This window comes from Lithobates pipiens, unplaced genomic scaffold, assembly GCF_037356315.1.
Source record: "Lithobates pipiens isolate NorthernLeopardFrog02 unplaced genomic scaffold, aLitPip1_a1.2 Scaffold_12, whole genome shotgun sequence".
Taxonomy (NCBI): domain Eukaryota; kingdom Metazoa; phylum Chordata; class Amphibia; order Anura; family Ranidae; genus Lithobates; species Lithobates pipiens.
In genome coordinates this window covers 258,368-283,386 of record NW_027507707.1, presented here as the reverse complement: position 1 = coordinate 283,386, position 25,019 = coordinate 258,368, and the positions used below count along the sequence as shown (strand labels likewise).

The following is a 25,019-nucleotide window of genomic DNA, read 5'->3' as shown; positions in this document are numbered from 1 at the left end:
CACAGCCAAAGCACCTCCCCCACACAGCTAGCAAGCACTCTCTAGGAACACATTTAACCCTTTGATCGTCCCCGTTGTTAACCCCTTCCCTGCCAGTGCGTATTTTTTAGCACTGATCACTGTATTGGTGTCACTGGTTTCCAAAAAGTGTCAGATTTTTCCGCCGCAATGTCGCAGTCCCGCTAATAATCGTTGATCGCTGCCATTTCTAGTAAAAAAATAAATAAATTGTAAAAATAAAAATTCCATAAATCTTTCCCATAGTTCGTAGACGTGATAACTTTTTGCGCAAACCAATCAAAAAACCAACTTTTTTTTTACAAAAAATATGTAGCAGAATACATATTGGCCTAAATTGATGAAGAAATTCGATTTTTTTTTTTTATTCGATGTTTTATAGCAGAAAGTAAAAAAGATATATATATATATTTTTTCAAAATTGACGGTTTATAGCGCAAAAAATAATAAAAAATGTGATCAAATACCACCAAAAGAAAACTCTGTTTGTGGGGGGGGGGGGGGGGGTGGGGGGTTGGGAAGGACGTAAATGTTCTTTAGGTACAGCGCCGCAGGACCGCACGATTGTCAGTTAAATTAACGCAGTGCCGTATCACAAAAAAAAAATGGCCTGGTTAAGAAGGGGGGTAAACCTTCCGGGGCTGAAGTGGTTGACTGAGCAAATGGTTGTGCAAATTCTTTGTAATCCCCAAAGAATTGAAGCTGCAGAGCCATGGAGGCAGCTATAGAGGTTGGATTTCCAGAAGGCGGAATAACCGGTATCTCTCTGAGGAAAGGTTCCTTAGATTGTAGCGGGGTGCGGGAATCACAAGGGCGACTGAACAGACTTACTTGGTAATCGATTTGTTTTTTCTTAGTAGACCTTGGCAACCTAACGGAGCGCAGAGCGCCAAAGTTAAATGATATGCCTTGTGTGAAATATTACGGGGAAATTACTGCTATGTATGTAGAAGTTCTCATACTGCTACCGAAAATGAGATGTTTGACATTTATGAGCCGGTGCTCCACCACCTGTTCTTCTGTACTCATCGCTGTTTTAGGGGAAAAGGACTGAAATTATGGTAATTTTGTACTTTGCTAGACCAGAGGCTGAGAGCTTGGTTCAGACAGTTCTCTGATAGAAATTATTCCCGCTGTATCAAAGTCTGTTCCAGTAATTGTTTTATACTTTCCAATATTTATCCGTAAATAGGCTTTTATATGAAGCAGTCTGCTCACTTGTTCTGCGCCTCAGTCTAAGGGTCTCTAGACCAGGATACTATGGAAACTGTATCTGTAAGGGGGTAATTGTTCCCAATGACCACAAATGTAAGAATTCTTCCTTAAGCAGGCCCCATGTAACCCTAGGGTTCCTCCAGAGTAGGGTTCTCAACCAGGACTCCATGGAATCCTAGGGTTCCTTCAGAGGTTGTTGGGGTTCCTTGAGCAATGAGCAATTGTTGCCTCTCAGATAAGTTCCCACTGACACCATTCATTTTTTTAGCTATCTGTAAGGGAGGAATTCTTCCCAATGACCACAAGCAGTGGCGGCTGGTGAAGTTTTAGGATGGGGGGGTGCAAGACCACGCCCCCTCAGATTTGGCCCCTCTCACTTCTCACAAGCCACACCCCTTATCGAATCAACATCATATACCAGGCTGCACATTATACACCGGGCTCTGCACATCATATACCAGGCTGCACATCATATACCAGGCTGCACATTATACACCGGGCTCTGCACATCATATACCAGGCTGCACATTATATACTGGGCTATGCACATCATATACCAGGCTGCACATTATATACTGGGCTATGCACATCATATACCAGGCTGCACATTATACACAGGGCTCTGCACATCATATACCAGGCTGCAAATTATACACCGGGCTCTGCACATCATATACCAGGCTGCACATTATATACCGGGCTGCACATTATACACCGGGCTCTGCACATCATATACCAGGCTGCAAATTATACACCGGGCTCTGCACATCATATACCAGGCTGCACATTATACACCGGGCTCTGCACATCATATACCAGGCTGCACATCATATACCAGGCTGCACATCATATACCAGGCTGCACATTATACACAGGGCTCTACTAAAGCAGATGAATCATGGCTATATTGTGTATGACCACATCAGGCACCTTTTCTGCAACCTGTAAATCGCACGTATCTGCATTCTATAAATTGCCCATATCTGCATTCTGCAACCTGTAAATTGCCCATATCTGCATTCTGCATTCTGTAAATCGCACATATCTACAACCTGTAAACCTATAAATCGCACATATCTACAACATTCAAATCGCACATATCTACAACCTATAAATCGCACATATCTACAACCTATAAATCGCACATATCTACAACCTATAAATCGCACATATCTACAACCTATAAATCGCACATATCTACAACCTGTAAATCGCACATATCTACAACCTGTAAATCGCACATATCTACAACCTGTAAATCGCACATATCAACAACCTGTAAATCGCACATATCAACAACATGCAAATCGCACATATCTACAACCTATAAATTGCACATATCTACAACCTATAAATTGCACATATCTACAACCTATAAATTGCACATATCTACAACCTATAAATCGCACATATCTACAACCTATAAATCGCACATATCTACAACCTGTAAACCTATAAATCGTACATATCTACAACCTATAAATCGCACACATCTACAACCTGTAAATCTTGTTTGGGGGGGCAGGTATGGGGGTTAATGCTGCCGACCACCGATAATAACCCTTTTTTTTTAAATCTTGTTTGGGGGGTATACTGCGGTGGTCGGCAGCATACCCCCCCAAACAAGATTTAAAAAAAAGGGTTATTATCGGTGGTCGGCAGCATTAACCCCCATACCTGCCCCCTCCAAAGAAGATAAAAAAAGGGTTAATATCGGTGGTCGGCAGCATTAACCCCCCACCCCGCCCCGGCTAAACAAGATTTAAAAAATAAGGGTTATTATCAGTGGTCGGCAGCATACCCCCCCCAGACAAGATTAAAAAAAAAGGGTTATTATTAATAACCCCTTTTTTTAAGCTTCTTTGAGGGGGGGGGGGGGGTTGTATGCTCCCGGTCACCGATAACACTTTCTTTAAATCTTGTTTAGCAGGGGGTGGGGGGATTGGGGTATGCTGCCGAGTGCGACCACCATAAGTTACATCGATGTGGAGGGGGTACCGGCGGCTGGGCGGAATAAATGATCAAGATTCTGTAAGCTGCCATGCGGCAGCCCCTTACCTGATCTTCTCAGGCGGGCAGAACAGAGAAGTGCCGTGCCAACGTCACTTCCTTGAGTGACGTCGGAAGCACCGCCCACCGCTCACTCAAGTGCAAGTCTATGCACTCGCTCGGCCAGTCGATCGCGCCGGAAGCTGTGGCGCGATCGGCTGCACCACAGAGTGCAGTTTTTTTGGGCAAATGAAGCGCCTCGTCTGCAATCTTGTGATTGCATAGACATGGCGCTTCCTATATTGCACTGCGCTCGGCGCCCGGCGCCTGTGCACATGGGGAGGGAAATTTGAAAAAAAAAAATTCTTAACCACTTCAGCCCCGGACCAATAAACACCCTAAGGACCAGAGGTCTTTTTACAATTTCGCACTGCACTGCTTTAACTGGTAATTGCGCGGTCATGCAATGTTGTACCCAAACGAAATTTGCGTCCTTTTCTTCCCACAAATAGAGCTTTCTTTTGATGGTATTTGATTGCCTCTGCAATTTTTATTTTTTGCGATATAAATGGAAAAAGACAGAAAATTTTGAGAAAAAAATGATATTTTCTACTTTTTGTTATAAGAAAAATCGAATAAACTCAATTTTAGTCAAACATTTAGGGAAAAATGTATTCAGCCACATGTCTTTAGTAAAAAAAATGTCAATAAGCGTATATTTATTGGTTTGCGCAAAAGTTATAGCGTCTACAAACGAGAGTACATTTTCTGGAATTTACACAGCTTTTAATTTACGACTTCCTATCTCATTTCTTGAGGTGCTAAAATGGCAGGGCAGTATAACCCCCCCCCCCAAATGACCCCATTTTGGAAAGTAGACACCCCAAGGAAGTTGTGGAGAGGCATGTTGAGTCCATTGAATATTTTTTTTTTTGTCCCAAGTGATTGAATAATGACACAAAAAAATAAAAAATAAAAGTTTACTAAAAGTTGTCACTAAATGATATATTGCTCACACATGCCATAGTTATATGTGGAATTGCACCCCAAAATATATTCTTCTGCTTCTCCTGAGTATGGGGATACCACATATGTGGGACTTTTTTGGAGTCTAGCCGCGTACGGTACCCCGAAAACCAATCACTGCCTTCAGGATTTCTAAGGGTGCAAATTTTTGATTTCACTCCTCACTACCTATCACAGTTTCGAAGGCCATAAAATGCCAAAATAACACAAAACCCCCCCAAATGACCCCATTTTGGAAAGTAGACACCCCAAGCTATTTACTGAGAGGCATGTTAAGTCCATGAAATATTTTATATTTTGCCACAAGTTGCAGGAATTAAAAAAAAATTTTTTTTTTGCACAAAGTTGTCACTAAATGATATATTGCTCACACATGCTATGGGCATAAGTCAAATTACACCCAAAAATAAATTCTGCTGCTTCTCCCGAGTACGGGGATACCACATGTGGGGGACTTTTTGGGAGCCTAGCCACGTACGGGACCCCCGAAAACCAAGCACTGCCTTCCGGATTTAAATATAAAACGCTACAAAAAAAACTGTTAGCGATCGCAGGGATCAGGCCTGACTCTGCGAACGCTGTAGTTATGTGTTTAGTGTTTTGTAAGTGACAGTGATCGATCGATACTGCACTTGGGTGGGCTGGGCAGAGGGGCAAAACGCAGGTGCTAGCAGGTATCTGGGCTGATCCCGCTAACAATGCGTTTTTTGGAACCCTAAACTGCTGGGGATGCTAGTATAGATCTGATCAGATCAGATATTGATCTGTTCAGATTCTATACCACTACGGGAGGTTTATGCTTTGCGTGTGGGTGTTAGCGGTACTGGCACTAACCTAGCGCTGCCTGGGGCGACGCAGACCCTGACCCTAGAACCTAATTGATATCACCCGCCGGGTAATCAGGGGGTTAAACCTTTATTGGGTAATAAATGGTGGGTGCCCTGATGCTATAAAAAGCAAACTAACCAGAGTCACCCGTAACACTTATACGGTGATCACTGGTGAAAGGGTTAACTAGGGGCAATCAGGGGGTTCAAATTTTTATTAGGTAGCATATGGGGGTCCCTGGCGCTATATAAAAACCTGGCGGGGAACCTAAATAGCTAACTGGCTAACCAGCGTCACCAGTGACACTTATACTGTGATCGCTGGTGAAAGGGTTAAAACCATTATTGGGTAGTATATGGGGGTACCTAACGCTATAAAAACCTGGCGGTGAACCTAAAAAAATAACTAGCTACCTAGCGGCACTAGTGACACTAATGCAGCGATCAGAAAAAAGATTGCTTAGTGACACTGGCAAAAGGGGGTGAAAGGGTTAACTAGGGTCAATCAGGGGGTTAAAACCATTATTGGGTAGTATATCAGGGTACCTAGCGCTATAAAAACCTGGTGGTGAACCTAAAAAAAAAAAAAAAACTAGCTACCTAGCGACACTAATGCAGCGATCAGAAAAATGATCGCTTAGTGACACTGGCAAAAGGGGGTGAAAGGGTTAACTAGGGACAATCAGGGGGTTAAAACCATTATTGGGTAGTATATTGGGGTACCTAGCGATATAAAAACCTGGCGGTGAACCTAAAAAAATAACTAGCTACCTAGCGACATCAGTGACACTAATGCAGCGATCAGAAAAATGATCGCTTAGTGACACTGGCAAAAGGGGGTGAAAGGGTTAACTGTAGGGGCAATCAGGGGGTTAAACCTTTATTGGGGGGTGATAGGGGGCTACCCTGGAGCTAACACTAACTGCCCTGACACTTTTTACTTTTACAACTGACACTGAACGCAGTGATCAGTAAATAAATGATCACTGCAATCAGTGACACTGTGACTGGGGGGGGGGGGGGGAATCGGGGGGCGATCGGGGGGGATCGGGGGGGGGGGTTTGTGTGCCTGTGTGTACCTACATGTTAGTGTAGTGTTGGTGCACACTTACTTTCTGTCTTCTCCTCGTAGTCCGGTCAAAAAGACCGCCCCGAGGAGAATGACATCACTTCCTCCCAAAGAAACCAACGGCCATCCCCTCATCACGGATCGCTCCTGCAGCGAACCAGACAGCCGTATCCAGCGGGAGGGGGTCCGATCGGACCTCCCACCCGCTGGAAGGAAGGCACGTACATGTACGTGCTTGTGCCTGCCTGTGCCATTGCGATGACGTACAATGGCAATACGGCGGTCCTTAAGTGGTTAAAGGGACTTTTTTTTTTACTACATGGACGGGCCTCCACTGACCACAAGCGTAAGGAGGATTCTTCCTCAACCAGGACTCCATGTAACCCTAGGGTTCCTGCGTAGTAGGGTTCTCAACCAGGACTCCATGGAATCCTAGGGTTCCTTCAGAGGTTGCTGGGGTTCCTTGAGCAATTTCTGCCTCTCAGATAAGTTCCCACTGACACCATTCATCTTTTTAGCTATCTGTATCTGTAAGTGGGTAATTCTTCCCAATGACCACAAGTGTAAGGAGGATGCTTCCTCAATCAGGCTCTATGGAGCCTTAATGCTCCTCCAAAATAGGGTTTCTCAATCAGGGCTCCATGAAAGCCTAGGGTTCCTTCAGAGTTTGATAGGTGTTCCTTGAGCAATGAGCAATTTCTACCTCTCAGATAAGTTCCCACTGACACCATTCATCTTTTTTAGCTATCTGTATCTGTAAAGGGGTAATTCTTCCCAATGACAACAAGTGGAAAGAGGATTCTTCTTAAACCAGGCTCCATGTAACCCTAGGGTTCCTCCAGAGTAGGATTTCTCAACCAAGACTCCATGGAATCCTACTTTTCCTTAAGAGGTTACTACGGTTCCTTGAACAATGAGTAATGTCTGCCTCTCAGATAAGTTCCCACTGACACCATTCATCTTTTTAGCTATCTATACCTGCAAAGGGGTAATTCTTCCCAATGACCACAAGTGTAAGGAGGATTCTTCTTAAACCAGGCTCCATGGAACCCTAAGGTTCCTCCAAAGTAAGGTTTCTCAATCAGGGCTCCATGAAAGCCTAGGGTTCCTTCAGAGGTTGCTAGGTGTCCCTTGAGCAATGAGCAATTTCTGCCTCTCAGATAAGTTCCCACTGACACCATTTATCTTTTTAGCTATCTGTAAAGGGGTAATTCTTCCCAATGACCACAAGTGGAAAGAACCAGGCTCCATGTAACCCTAGGGTTCCTCCAGAGTAGGGTTTCTCAACCAGGACTCCATGGAATCCTAGGGTTCCTTCAGAGGTTGCTGGGGTTCCTTGAGCAATGAGCAATTTCTGCCTCTCAGATACTGTAAGTTCCCTCTGACTCTGAACCAGTGTTCTTTTTAAGCTATCTGCAAGGGGGTAATTCTTCCTTAACCACGCTCCATGGAACCCTAAGTTTCCTCCAGAGTAGGGTTTCTCAACCAGGGTTACATGGAATCCTATGGTTCTTCCAGAGGTTGCTCGGGGTTTCTTGGACAATGAGCGATTTCTGCTTCTCAAATAAGTTCCCCACTCACACCAGTCATTTTACCTATCTGTAAGAGGGTAATTCTTCTCAATTACCACAAGTGTAAGGATCATTCATCCTTAACTAGGCATGGAGCCCTAGGGTTCCTCCAAAGTAGAGTTTCTCAACCAGGACTCCATGGAATCCTAGGATTCCTTCAGTGGTTGCTGGGGTTCCTTGAGCAATGAGTGATTTCTGCCTCTCAGCAAAGTTCCCACTGACACCATTCATCTTTTTAGCTATCTGTAGGGGGTAATTCTCACAATGACCACAAGTGGAAGGAGGATTCTTCCTTAACCAGGCTCCATGGAACCCCAAGGGTCCTCCACAGTAGGGTTTCTCAACGAGGGCTCCATGAAAGCCTAGGGTTCCTCCAGAGGCTACTAGGTGTTCCTTGACCACAAGTGTAAGGAGGATTCTTCTTACTGACCATCACACTAATGTATCATAGGGGTTGTAGACATATTCATTATTATCAGAGTTTCCCTGAGACCGTATATGTCAAGGGTTAAATCCTCGTTTAGGGGGTGGATTGCTTTCCAGAGGGCAGTAGCACAGTGACTGTCAAGTATTCAGGAGGTGATACTGCCATCTCCTGGAGGTCTGTATTTTTTTCAGCCAAAAAGGGAATTTGAATGGGAATACCACGCCATGTCAGCGAGTCCAGTCTTTGGCTCGCAGTTGCAGCATGATATGAAAGAGTATATATTTTCTGGAAGCAGAGAGCCTGGAGTATAAAATGATGGGCATTGCAATTTTTTTTTATGTCGCACGATATATATCAAATGCATAATTTCTGGAAAAAACACCGTAAAATGGATTTCAGTGTAAACAAACACAACATAATACAAAAAAGATTGGGTTGCATTGAGTAAATAGATACGAAACTTGTCAAGCGTTCAAAAGATAAGTATACATACTCACCTAGGTGGATGCAGTATTGGTGCATTCAATGCTGTGTTTGTCCCCTGCTGGCTCTAAGACTTACAACTGAGCGATAAAGGACTGCCAAAGACCTTGGTCTTCAGCGAGCAGAGAGCGGTGACTCTCAGTCACCGCTCTCTGCTTTACCCTTCCTGCACTCACTGGAGCGCCGGCTATGGAGGGGGTGGAAGTGGCTGGCTCACAATGATGGAGAGGCTGAGCCAGCTGAGGGTCTAGGCATCTGGGTGGATCCCGACATTATTGTCAGGGTCCTCTCAGAGATTGGAGCAGGTCTGTGATGCCAGTCAACAGCGGACTTTAAAGTGGAGCTCCATCCTAAAGTGGAGCTTCCGCTCATTGGAACCCTCCCCCCTCCGGCGCCACAATTGGCACCTTTCAGGGGGGAGGGGGTGCAGGTACCTGTACAGTACAGGTATCTGCACCCACTTCCGTCATAGATATCTGCAGAATCGACGCCCCTTTCCCGCAGAATCTACGCCCCTTTCTGAAGGTCCCCGCCGTCTGCTGGGAAACACACGGATCCCAGAGACAGCGGGGACCATCCTTATTGCGCAGCGCGACTCGCGCATGCGCAGTAGAGAACCAGGAAGTGAAGCTGCAAGGCTCCACTTCCTGATTCCCATACCCAAGATGGCGGCTGCCACACCTGAGAGACGATCGCGGGCTTTGGGTGCCGACATCGCGGGCGCGCTGGGCGGGTAAGTGTCATTATTTTAAAAGTTAGCAGCTGCAGTATTTGTAGCTGCTGGCTTTAAAAAAAAAAAAAAAAAAAAATGGTGGACTCCCACTTTAACTCGCTGACGGCTCAATCTGGGTCACAGGAGTGCAGAACTAAGGGCGCTCCTTTGAGCCACATAAGTAGTATGGCCAACAAAAGGTTTGGCAATGCTTCTCCTTTAATATAATGAATGTAACTTTAGGTAACAAATGCAACAGTTTTTTTGTTTTTTTAAATATAAAATAGGTCCTACTTACCTGCTCTGAGCATCGATATTGCACAGAAGGGTCCCTTAGCTCCTCTTCTGGCAGTACCCCAACAGCGCTGTCTGCTTTTGCCTTCTCTGGGTGCCTCTTTAGCAAGCTGGGCACTAAGAAGACACACATGCATGCGCATTCCTGAGCCAGGCTGTGTGTGTTCATAGACACACAGAGCACCGATAAGTCACGCCCTCGCTTCCTCCTCACAAGAGTTTGACTGACAGCAGCGGGAGCCTATGGCTCCACAGTCTTCTGTGAAAGCAGGAAGTCCAGCCAGGACCGCACTGGATCGGTGAGTAAGTGTTTGGGTATGGAGGCGGGTAGACTGGGTAGCGGGGCATTTTTTTAACCGCAATGCAGAGAGTTTAGACTTGTATATGTGGCGTAGGCATAATAATTGGAGAAAAGCTATCTGAGGAACCTTGGCACAAGGGTTTCATAATTGAAAATGTTCAACAGGCAGGGAGTTTGGCAAGGGCAGATCCACAGTGACTTAATCTGGGTACAAACACAGGGTTACTTGCACAAGTACCGATACCCGTACACATGCTTAGTATCGGCACTGATACCCAGTGGTGGCTGGTGCTCAAATTTTTTTGGGGCGAGCGCAAAAACATTTTGAAAAAAAAAATCATCAATTGCAGCCACTGTGCCCATCGTACGCTGCCATTGTGCCATCAAGCGCTGCCACTGTGTTCATCACATGCTGCCACTGTGTTCATCACATGCTGCCACTGTGCCCATCAAATGCTGCCACTGTGCCCATCAAATGCTGCCACTGTGCCCATCAAATGCTGCCACTGTGCCCATGAATGCCCCCAGTGTGACCCCTGCCCACTGGCAATCTGCCCGGCACTTACCCTGTCTTGGTGGGTCAGCGGGTGACAGCGACGAGCGGGGTCCTTTGTGCGTCTCCTGCTGTCCTCATCTCCCGTCCTCTCCTCCTGATAGGCGTCCAATAGCTGCGCCTGTCGTTTCAGCCAATCAGGTTGCAGGTAACAGACCCGAGCACCTGATTGGCGGAGAGGCGGTTTAGTGTTAGGAAAGCGAATATTCATTCGCTTTTCTAACACAGCGGAGTGACTTGCGAGCGCCCAGCATGGCGCTCCCAGGTAATTTTTTTTTTTTACACGTATTAGAGCCTATGGCTCTAATCAGGTGCTTTATAAAAACACCCCCCGCTGCTGGAATTGAGGCCCAAAAAGGGGGCAGGCGCCTAAATGGGGGGGGGGGGGTGGCAACGGCAGCCATAGATAGTCATGCTATGCATAGACTCTATCTATTGGTGATAGAGGGGGGTGGCGGGAGAGAGGGGGCGGCGCCCGTGCTCCCTTATGGACGCAGCACCACTGCTGATACCGATACCGGTATTGGTGCAACTCTAGTAGCTACAAATTCATTGAATGGGTGGTAATGGTGACTTGTAATAGAGCTGGTTGTGACCCAGTATTATGTTCCAGGCATCTGGATAGAGAGATATAGATATAGATAGATATATATATATATATATATATATATATATATACACACACACACACACACACACACACACACATACATAGAGATATATACATATATATATATATATACAGATAGATAGAGATAGATACACATATATATATATATATATATATATATATATATATATATATACAGATAGATAGAGATATATACAGATAGATAGAGATATATACAGATAGATAGAGATATATACATACAGATAGATAGAGATATAGACAGACATATATATATATACAGATAGATAGAGATAGAGATATAGACAGACAGAGACAGACAGACAGAGACAGACAGACAGAGACAGACAGACAGACATATATATATATATAGAGATATATTTCACAATATAAAAAAAAAAAAATGAGGCTGACTTTACTGTTGTCTTATTTTTTTTATTTAAAAAAAGTGTATTATTTCCAAAAACATGGCACTTGTAAGACCTCTGCGCAAATGCGGTGTGTGGCATAAAGTATTGCAACGACCGCCATTTTATTCTCTAGGGTGTCTGAAAAAATAAAAAATTATATATATATATATAATGTTTGGGGTTCTAAGTAATTTTCTAGCAAAATAAAAAAACGTATTTTAACTTGTAAACACCAAGTTTGAAAGATAGGCCCGGTCCTTAAGTAGTTAAAGGAATTATTTTGCACCAATCCCATGGTGGTAAGTGGCCAATTTCTCTTTATTTTCAGGATGGGCTCAGGATGTATGGTGAGGTATGGAGAGGTAAGGGGACGTGCGGGGAGCCGGTGGGGGTCACCAGTGACAGTACCACTTTAAATCTTTTCAATATTCATAAATGAAAAGTATCCATTCTGTTTATCCACATTCAATTTTATTCTGGGCAGTCTTCCTAATTCTCTGAAAAGGCTAAGCTTTCCTCATTACGGCAGTCATTAGCACAAAACATTAATTACACATAACAGACGTCCTCGGCCAAACCTGCAGACAAAATTAGCATGGCACAGCTGTGCGGTGGGCGAAAAAAATAAAATAATAATGCACATAAACATAGAACTGCCATCCCTCTTTGTTAGGAACTATGTTACTCTAACAGCTAGTTTACACTGGCTTCAAAACAAGGCTTCGGACAAGCTTTGCTAAAGCTCCCTGAATGCCAGTCAAAGCTCCTCTCACTAAATAAAATTGGTTAGCTTACAGTCCTGTTTACACCTTGCGTTTGCTTGGGGCTTCGGTGGGGCTTCAATGAGGCTTCGATGGGGGTTTGGTGGGGCTTCAGTGAGGCTTCATCGGGATTCCATGAGGCTTCGGTGAGGCTTCGTGGGGATTACATGAGGCTTCGGTGAGGCTTCGTGGGGATTCCATGAGGCTTCAGTGAGGCTTCGTGGGGATTCCATGAGGCTTCAGTGAGGCTTCATGGGGATTCCATGAGGCTTCAGTGAGGCTTCGTGGGGATTCCATGAGCCTTTAGTGAGGCTTTGGTGAGGCTTCATTGGGCTTTGATGAGGCTTCAGTGAGGCTTCATGGGGATTCCATGAGGCTTCGGTGAGGCTTCGTGGGGATTCCATGAGGCTTCAGTGAGGCTTCGTGGGGATTCCATGAGGCTTCAGTGAGGCTTCATGGGGATTCCATGAGGCTTCAGTGAGGCTTCATGGGGATTCCATGAGGCTTCAGTGAGGCTTCATGGGGATTCCATGAGGCTTCAGTGAGGCTTCATGGGGATTCCATGAGGCTTCATGGGGATTCCATGAGGCTTCAGTGAGGCTTCATGAGGATTCCATGAGGCTTCAGTGAGGCTTCATGGGGATTCCATGAGGCTTCAGTGAGGCTTCATGGGGATTCCATGAGGCTTCAGTGAGGCTTTGGTGAGGCTTCATTGGGCTTTGATGAGGCTTCAGTGAGGCTTCATGGGGATTCCATGAGGCTTCGGTGAGGCTTTGTGGGGATTCCATGAGGCTTCGGTGAGGCTTTGTGGGGATTCCATGAGGCTTCGGTGAGGCTTCGTGGGGATTCCATGAGGCTTCGGTGAGGCTTCGTGGGGGATTCCATGAGGCTTCGGTGAGGCTTCGTGGGGATTCCATGAGGCTTCGGTGAGGCTTCGTGGGGATTCCATGAGCCTTTAGTGAGGCTTTGGTGAGGCTTCATTGGGCTTTGATGAGGCTTTGGTGGAGCTTTGATGAGGCTTTGGTGAGGCTTTCGTAGGGCTCTGGTGGGGCTTCAAGTGAGCTTTGCTATAAACTTCTATGAAGGCTTTGAAGACACTTTGAAGCACCACTAAAGCTGCATGAGGTATAATTTTTGAAGCAAAGCCGAAGCATAGCAAAGCAAAAGCAAGATGTAAACAGGATTGTAAGCTAACCATTTTATTTAGTGACAGGAGCTTTGAATAGCACTCAGAGAGCTTTAAGGGCTAGTTTACACGGACTTCAAAACATGGCTTCGGACAGGCTTTGTTAAAGCTCTCTGAACACCAGTCAAAGCTTCTGTCACTAAATAAAATGGTTAGCTTACAGTCCTGTTTACACCTTGGTCCTTCGATGATTTTTCGATGAGGCTTCAGGCGGGCTTTGATGAGGCTTTGATGTGGCTTCGGTGGGGCTTCAGTGAGGCTTCAGTGAGGCTTCAGTGAGGCTTCAGTGAGGCTTGAGGCCGCGTACACACGGGCGGACTGTTCGCCCAACCTTGTCCGCTGAACAGTGTTTGGGCGGACAGTCCGCCCGTGTGTGGGCTTTCAGCGGACAGTTTCAGCGGACAGTTGGACGGACAAAGTCTTTCGGAAATTCCGAAAAACTGTCCGCTGAAACTGTGTTTGAGCGAACAGTCCGCCCGTGTGTAGGCTACTTTCGAAATGAGCAAACTGTTCCCGCTCGGAAAGTCCGCCCATTTCGAGCGCGTGTACAGGTAGGCGGGGCCCGCGAAGGAGACGTCGCGGGCTCCGCCGCCTGGAATGGGCTTAAAGGGGAACCCCAACGCCGAAAAAAAATCGGCGTGGGGGTTCCCCCAAAGTCCACACCAGACCCTTGTCCGAGCACGCTACCCGGCCGGCCAGGAAAGGGGGGCGAGCGAGCGCGCCCCCCCTCCTGAGCCGTACCAGGCCGCGTGCCCTCAACATGGGGGGTGCCTTGGGGAAGGGGGGGCCGCGCGGCCCCCCCACCCCAAAGCACCTTGTCCCCATGTTGATGAGGACAAGGGCCTCTTCCCGACAACCCTGGCCGTTGGTTTGTCGGGGTCTGCGGGCGGGGGGCTTATCGGAATCCGGGAGCCCCCTTTAAGAAGGGGGCCCCCGGATACCGGCCCCCCACCCTATGTGAATGAGTATGGGGTACAATGTACCCCTACCCATTCACCTGTGAAATAAAGTACAAAAAAAAACACAACACAGGGAAAAAATATTTTATTGAACAGCTCCGGGGGTCTTCCGTCTTCGGGGGTCTTCTCGCCGGACTCCTCCGCTATCTGTGTGTAGCTCTTTTGCTAGCGGAGGAGTCCGGCTTTCTTCCTCCCCGCCGCCGGCCTCTTCTCCCGACTTCGGGGGTCTTGTCCCCCTCTTCGGTTCTTCTGCCGGGCCACCGCGCCTTCTTGTAGCTCTTTTGCAGGCGGTGGCCCGGTCTTCTGTCGCCGCTGCCTTCCGTTCTTCTGTCGCCGCCTTCGGTTCTTCTGCCGGGCCACCGCGCCTTCTTGTAGCTCTTTTACAGGCGGTGGCCCGGTCTTCTGTCGCCGCTGTCGTCGCCGCCGCCGCCTTCCGTTCTTGTTCTTCTTCTTGTTCTTCTTCTTCTTCTCCTGGAGATGTTGACTCGACGAGCTCTCCGGCCGGAATGCCAGAGCCGCGCTGTGCGGTCACTTATATAGTGACAATGGGGCGGTGTCACATGGTATATGTCACATGGGTTGGTCACATGGTGACCCCGCCCCCTTACGATGTCATAGTCCCCATGTGACATCAACCCATGTGACCAACCCATGTGACATATACCCTGTGACACCGCCCCATTGTCACTATATAAGTGACCGCACAGCGCGGCTCTGGCATTCCGGCCGGAGAGCTCGTCGAGTCAACATCTCCAGGAGAAGAAGAAGAACAACAAGAAGAAGAACAAGAACGGAAGGCGGCGGCGACGACAGCGGCGACAGAAGACCGGGCCACCGCCTGTAAAAGAGCTACAAGAAGGCGCGGTGGCCCGGCAGAAGAACCGAAGAGGGGGACAAGACCCCCGAAGTCGGGAGAAGAGGCCGGCGGCGGGGAGGAAGAAAGCCGGACTCCTCCGCTAGCAAAAGAGCTACACACAGATAGCGGAGGAGTCCGGCGAGAAGACCCCCGAAGACGGAAGACCCCCGGAGCTGTGCAATAAAATATTTTTTCCCTGTGTTGTGTTTTTTTTTGTACTTTATTTCACAGGTGAATGGGTAGGGGTACATTGTACCCCATACTCATTCACATAGGGTGGGGGGCCGGTATCCGGGGGCCCCCTTCTTAAAGGGGGCTCCCGGATTCCGATAAGCCCCCCGCCCGCAGACCCCGACAACCAACGGCCAGGGTTGTCGGGAAGAGGCCCTTGTCCTCATCAACATGGGGACAAGGTGCTTTGGGGTGGGGGGGCCGCGCTGCCCCCCCTTCCCCAAGGCACCCCCCATGTTGAGGGCACGCGGCCTGGTACGGCTCAGGAGGGGGGGCGCGCTCGCTCGCCCCCCTTTCCTGGCCGGCCGGGTAGCGTGCTCGGACAAGGGTCTGGTGTGGACTTTGGGGGAACCCCCACGCCGATTTTTTTTCGGCGTTGGGGTTCCCCTTTAAGCCCATTCCAGGCGGCGGAGCCCGCGACGTCTCCTTCGCGGGCCCCGCCTACCTGTACACGCGCTCGAAATGGGCGAGTTGGCTCCTCCTTACGTGGGCGAGTCCGTTCATTTCAAAAGTTGAGCGAACTGTTTGGCAAACAGTTCGCTCAAACAGTCCGCTCGTGTGTGGGCAAGTCCGCTCATGCAAATTTTGAGCGGACTGTTTGCCGAAACTGTTTGACGAACAAGGTTGGGCAAACAGTCCGCGCGTGTGTACGCGGCCTCAGTGAGGCTTCAGTGAAGCTTTAAGCAAGCTTTGCCATAGACTTCAATGGAGGCTTTGAAAACGCTTTGAAGGACCACTGAAGCTACATGGAGTATACTTTTTAACCACTTCCCGACCGGCGCACGCTGATGTACGTCGGCAGAATGGCACGGGCAGGCATATTGGCGTACAGGTACGTCCAATCTTAAATGCCGCCCTGCCATCACGAGCACGCTGCCGGCGGCACGCTCGCGTGCTGGTCGGGACCTCCGTGAGTCCTGTCGCAGGTACCGCGGACTCGATCGCCGCGGGCATACCCGTGATCGTCTCACGGATCAGCTGAACTGGGAGATGCTGTTGTAAACAGCATCTCCCCGTTCTGCCTAGCAACAAGTGACGCTGATCTCTGCTCCATGTGATTGGAGCAGAGATCAGTGTTCACTAAAAGAAAGCCCAGCCCCCAACAGTTAGTAACACGCCCCTAGGAACACTTAACCCCTACACTGCCACCCACTGGTTAACCCCTTCACTGCCAGTGTCATTTACACAGGAATCACTGCCACTGCATTTATATAGCACTGATTGCTGTATAAATGACAATGGTCCCAAAAATGTGTCAAAAATGTCCGATGTGTCCGCCATAATGTCGCAGTCACAATAAAAATCGCTGATCCCTGCCATTATTAGTAAAAAAAAAAAAATTAATTATTAATAAAAATGCCATAAAACTATTCCCTATTTTGTAAACGCTATAACCAATCAATAATCGCTTATTGCGATTTTTATTTTGTTTTTTTTTACCAAAAATATGTAGAAGAAGAATATGTATCGGCCTAAACTGAGGGAAAAAAAATGTTTTTTTATATATTTTTGAGGGATATTTATTATAACAAAAAGTAAAAAAATAACGCGTTTTTGTTGCTCTATCTTTGTTTATAGCGCAAAAAATAAAAACCGCAGAGGTGATCAAATACCACCAAAAGAAATCTCTATTTGTGGGGGGGAAAAAAAAAAAAAAAAAAAAAGGATGCCAATTTTGTTTGGGAGCCACGTCGCACGACCGCGCAATTGTCAGTTAAAGCGACGCAGTGCTGAATCGCAAAAAGGGGTCTGGTCTTTGGCCAGCAAAATGGTCCAGGGGGGCTGAAAATGGTTAAAGCAAAGCAGAACAAAAGCAAGGTGTGAACAGGACTGTAAGCTAGCCATTTTATTTAGTGACAGAGACTTTGACTGGCGTTAAGAGCGTGCTGAAGCCAAAGCCAGTGTAAATGAGCCCTAAGCAGTCATTATTCTATCAGTAGACAATTGAAAAGCTCATGTAAGCTGGATCATCACTGCCACTTGAAGACTAATTATGTGTCCTGTCTTGTTTCTCGTTAGGTACTATGCAACAGTGCACCCATTAAAGAGGAGAATATCTGTGACGACCTGCATCTATGTGCTGGGGGGGATCTGGCTCCTGTCCTTTGCCTTAGTTGGACCAGCCATCGCTCATACTTACCACATAGAGTTCCAGCAGCAAGGCTTCGCCATTTGTGAAGAGTTTTGGTTTGACAAAGAGACAGAGAGGCTGGCCTATGCCTACAGCACCTTGATCATCACTTACATCCTGCCCTTGTCCGCGGTATCCCTATCGTATATTTGTATCTCCGTCAAGCTGAAGAACAGGGTGGTCCCCGGCCACCCTACTCAGAGCCAGGCAGAGTTTGATAGACTGCGGAAGAGGAAGATCTTCAGGCTCATCGTGCTGGTGGTGACGGCCTTTGGGATCTGTTGGCTTCCCATTCACGTCTTCAACATCATCCGGGACATTGACATCAACCTCATCAACAAACATTATTTCCTGCTCATCCAGCTCCTCTGTCACTGGTTCGCCATGAGTTCCTCTTGCTGCAATCCCTTCTTGTACGCCTGGCTTCACGACCGCTTCCGCAGGGAGCTCAAGAAGATGTTCACCTTTAAGCGTAAGATAATTCCCACCAACAACTGTGTGGCGGTCAGCGTGATGCTCTGATGTCCTAATCACACGATATCCCAAAAGTCTTTCATTTCCATCACTTGGCACAGAGGGGAAAGCTCTGACTCTTCAGCCATGCTGTGACCTACAAGTCCCAATAAGAACTTTTGCTCGATACTGTGAAGGTTTGGCAATGGGTTCAAGTAAAGTACATGGCCTATGGGTTTTTGGACACCTGACCATCACATCCTTATGAGCTTTTGGATACTTCATTCCAAAATTGTGAGAAGTAAAATGGATTTAGCCTTTCCTTTGTGGATACAAATATAGTAGAGCTGGGATGCTGAACCTTTTGAAGAGCAAGGGCCACTTACGTGATTTGGCAATCGGTTGTGGGCCACTATAAACTATGAGGTTTTACCACCCTCAAAACTGCAAATGTAAACAAGCTTTACTGTCCTGAGCCCCCCGTAAGGCTGCTTTTACACTGATGCGATTCAGTTTACCCGCCCTGCAAGTGCAGCACAGTGCCCCTGCATCTTTCCTGCGGGATAACTGTGCTTTGCCATAGGTCAGTGATGGCGAACCTTGGCACCCCAGATGTTTTGGAACTACATTTCCCATGATTCTCAACTACAATGTAGAGTGCAGGAGCATCATGGGAAATGTAGTTCCAAAACATCTGGGGTGCCGAGGTTCGCCATCACTGCCATAGGTTGTTATTATATCTTGCAGGCAGTGGCGTAACTAGAACCTTCAGGGCCCCGATGCAAGAAACCATGAAGGGCCCCCCGGAACCCCAGCCAGGGCCCTTCCCTCCGAGTCCAGCGGTGGAACTCCAGGGCATGGTCACAGGTATGACCTTTGTGAGCCCTGTAGTTCCACCACTGGTATCAGTAGTTTTTTTTATAAAATTTTATTTTTAGGTGCCCCATTGGGGGACTGTCCCTAGGCAGGATGGGGTCCCCGTCCCCAGAAGAGATGAGGTCCTTTTCTCCGGGGCATATGAAGTTACTGCCCCCAGGTGAGAAGGGGTCCCTGTCCCCAGGGGGAGATGGAGGGGGTATGTAATGGTGTGTGGGGGATGGGGTCCTCTCACTCACCATGACCAAGCTGTAGGCCGCGCACTCATCCATGTTGGCCTGGGCTCCATCCAGTGTGCTGGACGGGTGATCAGCATATCTCCCAGAAAGACCTTTAATCATCTGTGTATGACGGGGGAGGAGGGGGGCTGGCAGACAAGCCTGCAGTGTCCTCCGGGGGGCTCTCATAGGGCTGCACTGCATCTGTGTGCTTAAAGTTTGTTTACCCGGGATAAGTATGCAGTGCAGTGTGGGCCGGACTCGGGGGGGGGGGGGGGGGACTCTGGCTGGGGAGAACAGACATCGGACTGAGCGGCAATGCATGGAGCACGAGAGTGGTACTCTGAGGAGCCGGCCGAGGACACAGGTCATGCGGGGAATGCACAACTAAAGAGCAGCCAGTGTGATAGTCGAGCATGGAGCTCTGCTAGTCACCCTCCAGCCACCCGTGTGCATGGTGCACTGGTACCCCTAGCTGCCTATGCTGCTGCCAGCCATAGGTAGAGGGGGCTACATGGGCCCCCTGCATCACAGGGCCCAGTTGCACCCCCTATAGTTACACCCCTGCTTGCAGGTGAGGTGCACTTTCTGAAAGCACACCAAACCTGAATGATATAATAGATGTCTATGGCTTAGTGCAGCTAACCCGCAGGAAAGCCGCAGGTGCAATGCAGTGTGAAGAGAGCCTAATAACCCTTTTATAAGTGCTAATATGCCCATCGCATATATGGGACAGGAGCTAGCGCTGCAAAAAAAAAGCATCATCTTATGTGGCTTCTGCTCCCTCCGTGGCTGCCTGCTTCCTCCTGTGGCTCCTTGCACTCCGATGCTCTGGGATGGCAGGTTGGCAACCCGTTGATTGCGATCTGGGCTTGCTGACCCACCATCCCAGAGCATGGGCATGTGCTTCCCTGATTTGAAGTTGAGGGTCACATCAGAGGGCTCCAAGAGCCAAAAGTGGCACATGGGCCACAGGTTGATCAGCCCTGTAGTAGAGCCTGGGTTTGGCTTGGGATCAAGCCACATCCATGTTCCTCCTAACCTGAATGAGAGCTGTCAGTGCAGGGCCAATTATCTGCAATCAGAGTCCATGGCATTCCTTGCCCCACAGCTGCATGTACACAAAAGGGTGGGCATGCTCATGACATCATTGACCTATTATGGCCACATGGTGGCCACCTTATTAGGTCTATGATGAAAGAAGGAAGCTACCAGACCTGATTGGCCCGGCAGTAACAGCTTTCTTTTGCTTTTAGCATGGGTTTAGACCAAACCCAGGTTGAACCCAAGCTTATCCCTACCAATAACATCCCTCACTCTTCTGGAAAGGCTTTCCACAAGATTTTGAAGTGTGCGTCTGACGAAATGTGCGCCCATTTAGCAGAAAAATGCCTGTAGATGGTAAGACTTGGCTCACAATGAGCATATCAGATTATCTCAAAGCTTTTTAATAAGCTTGTGATCACAGTTTCACACAGGCCACTCAAGTTGCTCCACGCCAAACATCTCAAAGCAAGTCTTTATGAACTTAAATTAAAACTATAGTCAAAACTTTATTTTTTTTTTCATTTTGGATAGAGTAAGGGAGGGTTATAAACCCTGTAAGCCCCCGTACACACAGTCGGACATTCCGACAGCAAAATCTGTCTGATTTTGTCCGAAACTGGTGTTGCATACACACGGTCGGACAAAGTTGTCGGAAAATCCGATCTTTCAGAACGTGATGACGTTATTTAGTTACGATGGGACTACGTTCAGGCTAGTAGCCAATAGATTTGGTCTAGGAATTTGATCTGAGCATGCGTGGCACTTTGTCCGATTGGAATTCTCTACAAATGATCGGACAAAGTCCGATCGGATCATGTTGTCGAAAAATTTTATAGCCCGGCTCTAAAATGTTGTCGGTCGGATATTCCCGATGGAAACAGTCCGATGGAGCCCACACATGGTCGGATTATCCGACAACACGGTCCGATCGAACATTTTCTGTCGGAATGTCTGACCATGTGTACAAGGGCTTAGGTTTATTTTTGCCATCTGTGTCCCATTGGGGAGATTTACCTTAATTTCCTCTCCAAAAGCTTTGCCCAATCAGGATGCAGAATGAGGCGAATACCCTGCAAATTTTGGGTTCTCTGCGAACGGACAAACAGGCAAATGTTTCTGCCCAAACTCGCCGCTCGGGCCGAACCATTCGCCCATCCCTAACCACCAAAAGAAAGCTCTATCTGTGAGAAAACAATGATATAAATGTCATTTGGGTACAGTGTTGAATGACCCACAATTGCCAGGTAAAGTACTCAAGGGGGGGCAAAGTACTCAAGGGGGGGCAAAGTACTCAAGGGGGGGGCAAAGTACTCAAGGGGGGGGCAAAGTACTCAAGGGGGGGCAAAGTACTCAAGGGGGGGCAAAGTACTCAAGGGGGGGGCAAAGTACTCAAGGGGGTAAAGTACTCAAGGGGGTAAAGTACTCAAGGGGGTAAAGTACTCAAGGGGGTAAAGTACTCAAGGGGGTAAAACCTTCCGGAAGTCAAGGAAGCAACGCTTTTAATAAAAAAATGTTATTGGTAGGGTTGTATAATGAGCTACATATGTATGAGGTATTAAAAATTCCCTGACACCCCATGTAGTATAAAGGAAGACTTCAGATCCACAGCGGGTGCAGAACCACAGATTGCCCAACTGCGAGCGTTCAAAATGGCAAAGAATTAGCAAAAAATAAATGCCGGTAGGAGGAAGGATTATCCTTTGAATTCATTGCAACAGTATGGCAGATAGCTCAACACTCAATGCTTGGACTGCTATGTAACCGTCCTGCAAGGAGGAATTCCCTGGAGGATCCCAATGAATGTAGAAGTGGGAGAGTGAGAAACAATTGTGCCTTCTAATAAGGAAGTCCTTCTCTCTGTGGACAACAAAACTTCTTTCATAGGTTGGAGGTGGGAATCCACTTTGACTTATTATTAGCGCAAGGGCTGCAACTATTTGTTCGTCTTTTTTTTTTTTTTTTTTTGCTGCCGGAGAGACATTTCATGGGTTGCAGCACTGCAGAACCGCATGGGTATGAATCAGTTAATATGGCACAAGCCGTAATACTAATGGTGTCGTCTTGATACCTACAGACATTGCTGCAGTTATGTGCTAATTATCCGTCCATCTGCAATCAATTATTGTGAATATCAGCTTTCCGTTTTCTGAAATGTTGGCTTTTCATACTAAAAAAAATAAAAAAAATTTGAATAAAGAAAAAAAAGTTTAAAAAAATAAACCGGTCTCACATGGTTTGGTTGATTGTATCATTTACATTTGGTTTCATCCTTGGGTTTATGAACCTTAATGGTGTCTATATGGGTTTTGTTATCTTTATATAGCCTATGTATAAAAAGAAACCAAAGTTACAAAAAAAAAAAAAAATTAAGAGGTTTTGTGGGGGGACGGGTGCCGGCGCAAAGTCATCCAATGCCTGAAAATGGCAAATTGCTCCCGCCTCCCCTTATGTGGGCATTCCCTGATTGTCTTCTGCAGCTGGTAATTATGTAACAGTGCCAAATCCTCACTGGTCTCACAATTCGATTTGATTACGCTTATCCTGTCCACGATTCCATTCGATTCAATTCAGCGATGTATCACAATTACTACACAAGAGCGCATGGGTAAAAACTTTTTATCCAAAAATTCAAGCAGTCAGAAAAACTAAATTTTTCTCCAGTTGCAGAGGCATGGCTGGGATCAGAGGCAGAGGCATGGCTGGGATCAGAGGCAGAGGCATGGCTGGGATCAGAGGCAGAGGCATGGCTGGGATCAGAGGCAGAGGGATGGCTGGGATCAGAGGCAGAAGGATGGCTGGGATCAGAGGCAGAAGGATGGCTGGGATCAGAGGCAGAGGGATGGCTGGGATCAGTGGCAGAGGGATGGCTGGGATCAGTGGCAGAGGGATGGCTGGGATCAGTGGCAGAGGGATGGCTGGGATCAGTGGCAGAGGGATGGCTAGGATCAGAGGCAGAGGGATGGCTGGGATCAGAGGCAGAGGGATGGCTGGGATCAGAGGCAGAGGGATGGCTGGGATCAGAGGCAGAGGGATCAGGCAGATGGATGGTAGGACTAGAGGCAGAGGGGTCAGGCAGACGAATGGTGGAATAAGACACAGACGGTGGGAACAGAGGTAGAAGGATCAGGCAGATGGAAGGTGGGATCAGAGGCAGAGGGATCAGGCAGGTGGATGGTGGAATCAGGCTGGCGGATGGTAGGATCAGAGGCAGAGGGATGGTTGGATCAGAGGCAGAGCGATCAGGCAGAGAGATGGTGGGATTAGGCAGAGGGATAGTGGGATCAGAGGCAGAGGGATCAGGCAGACGGATGGTGGAATAAGACACAGACGGATGGGGGGAACAGAGGCAGAAGGATCAGGCAGACGGATGGTGGGATCAGAGGCAGAGGGATCAGGCGTGTGGATGGTGGAATCAGGCAGGCGGATGGTGGGATCAGAGGCAGAGGGATGGTGGGATCAGATGCAGAGGGATGGTGGGATCAGAGGCAGAGGGATGGTGGGATCAGGTAGAGGGATAGTGGGATCAGAGGCAGAGGGATCAGGCAGATGGATGGGGGAGATCAGAGGCAGAGAGATCAGGCAGAGGGATGGTGGGATCAGAGGCAGAGAGATCAGGCAGAGGGATGGTGGGATCAGAGGCAGAGAGATCAGGCAGAGGGATGGTGGGATCAGAGGCAGAGAGATCAGGCAGAGGGATGGTGGGATCAGAGGCAGAGAGATCAGGCAGAGGGATGGTGGGATCAGAGGCAGAGAGATCAGGCAGAGGGATGGTGGGATCAGAGACAGAGAGATCAGGCAGAGGGATGGTGGGATCAGAGACAGAGGGATGGTGGGATCAGAGACAGAGGGATGGTGGGATCAGAGACAGAGAGATCAGGCAGAGGGATGGTGGGATCAGAGACAGAGAGATCAGGCAGAGGGATGGTGGGATCAGAGACAGAGGGATGGTGGGATCAGAGACAGAGAGATCAGGCAGAGGGATGGTGGGATCAGAGACAGAGAGATGGTGGGATCCGAGGTAGAGCGATCAGGCAGAGGGATGGTGGAATCAGGCAGACGGATGGTGGGATCAGAGGCAGAAGGATCAGGCAGATGGATGGTGGGATAAGAGGCAGAGGGATCAGGCAGACAGATTGGGGGGATCAGAGGCAGATGGATGGTGGGATCAGCAGAGGGGGGATGGTAGTGGGGGGATGGTAGTGGAGGGATGGGATGGGATCAGTGACACTGGCACTCAGTATCAGTCAATTCGCCCTCTTCAATGTTGCTCAGTGTGTTTTCCCCTTCCAGTGCCTCCAGTGAAGCCTCTCCTTATATCAAGTCTCCTCAAGCCCCTCCCCGTGCACTGTATTGGCTATCAGCTCATCAGCTGACTTTCTGCTTCAGTGAATGGGAGGGGGCTTTAGCCACCATGCAGTGCTCTGCCTCTGTGTTTCTCCCTGAGAGGAAGAGCACTGCATGGGGCAGACTGACTGATGACATCATCAATCCATTTGGCCGACTCGCAGCATTGGTGGAGCATCGCAAACGTCCGAATCGCGATGCATCGATGCTGTGAGTATATTCAACACCCCTACTGACCACCAAACCCTATGTCATTTTTTTCTCCCACTGACCACTGAAATGGGCAGTGGCGGCCGGTCCATAAGGGACGCAGGGGCTGTTAGACTGTTAGTCATATTATCATTTATTGGCCAGGTGTTCATCATTGTCCTTTTGAAAAGTACCGAACTACTCTGTCCTAAAGGAGTAAAGTTTCTGTCCCGGGGAAATATGGG

The 25,019-nt window shown here is 48.0% G+C and overlaps 1 protein-coding gene across 2 annotated transcripts in view; it reads left to right on the top strand.

Annotated features, from left to right (window-relative positions):
* The window catches only part of LOC143973813 (prolactin-releasing peptide receptor-like), a 162,062-nt gene extending 142,620 nt beyond the window's left edge, over positions 1-19,442 (top strand). The window contains exons 3-4 of one of the 2 annotated variants that reach the window (XR_013272119.1): positions 17,536-18,683; positions 18,828-19,442. Coding sequence is in view for 1 of the 2 variants with exons in the window: in XM_077474667.1 (XP_077330793.1) it covers positions 17,536-18,169 (634 nt within the window). In the remaining variant the exon portion in view is untranslated. Of the gene's footprint in view, positions 1-17,535 lie in introns of both variants that reach the window. The other variant, XM_077474667.1, reaches the window with a different exon arrangement.
* Positions 19,443-25,019: the final 5,577 nt, after the last annotated feature.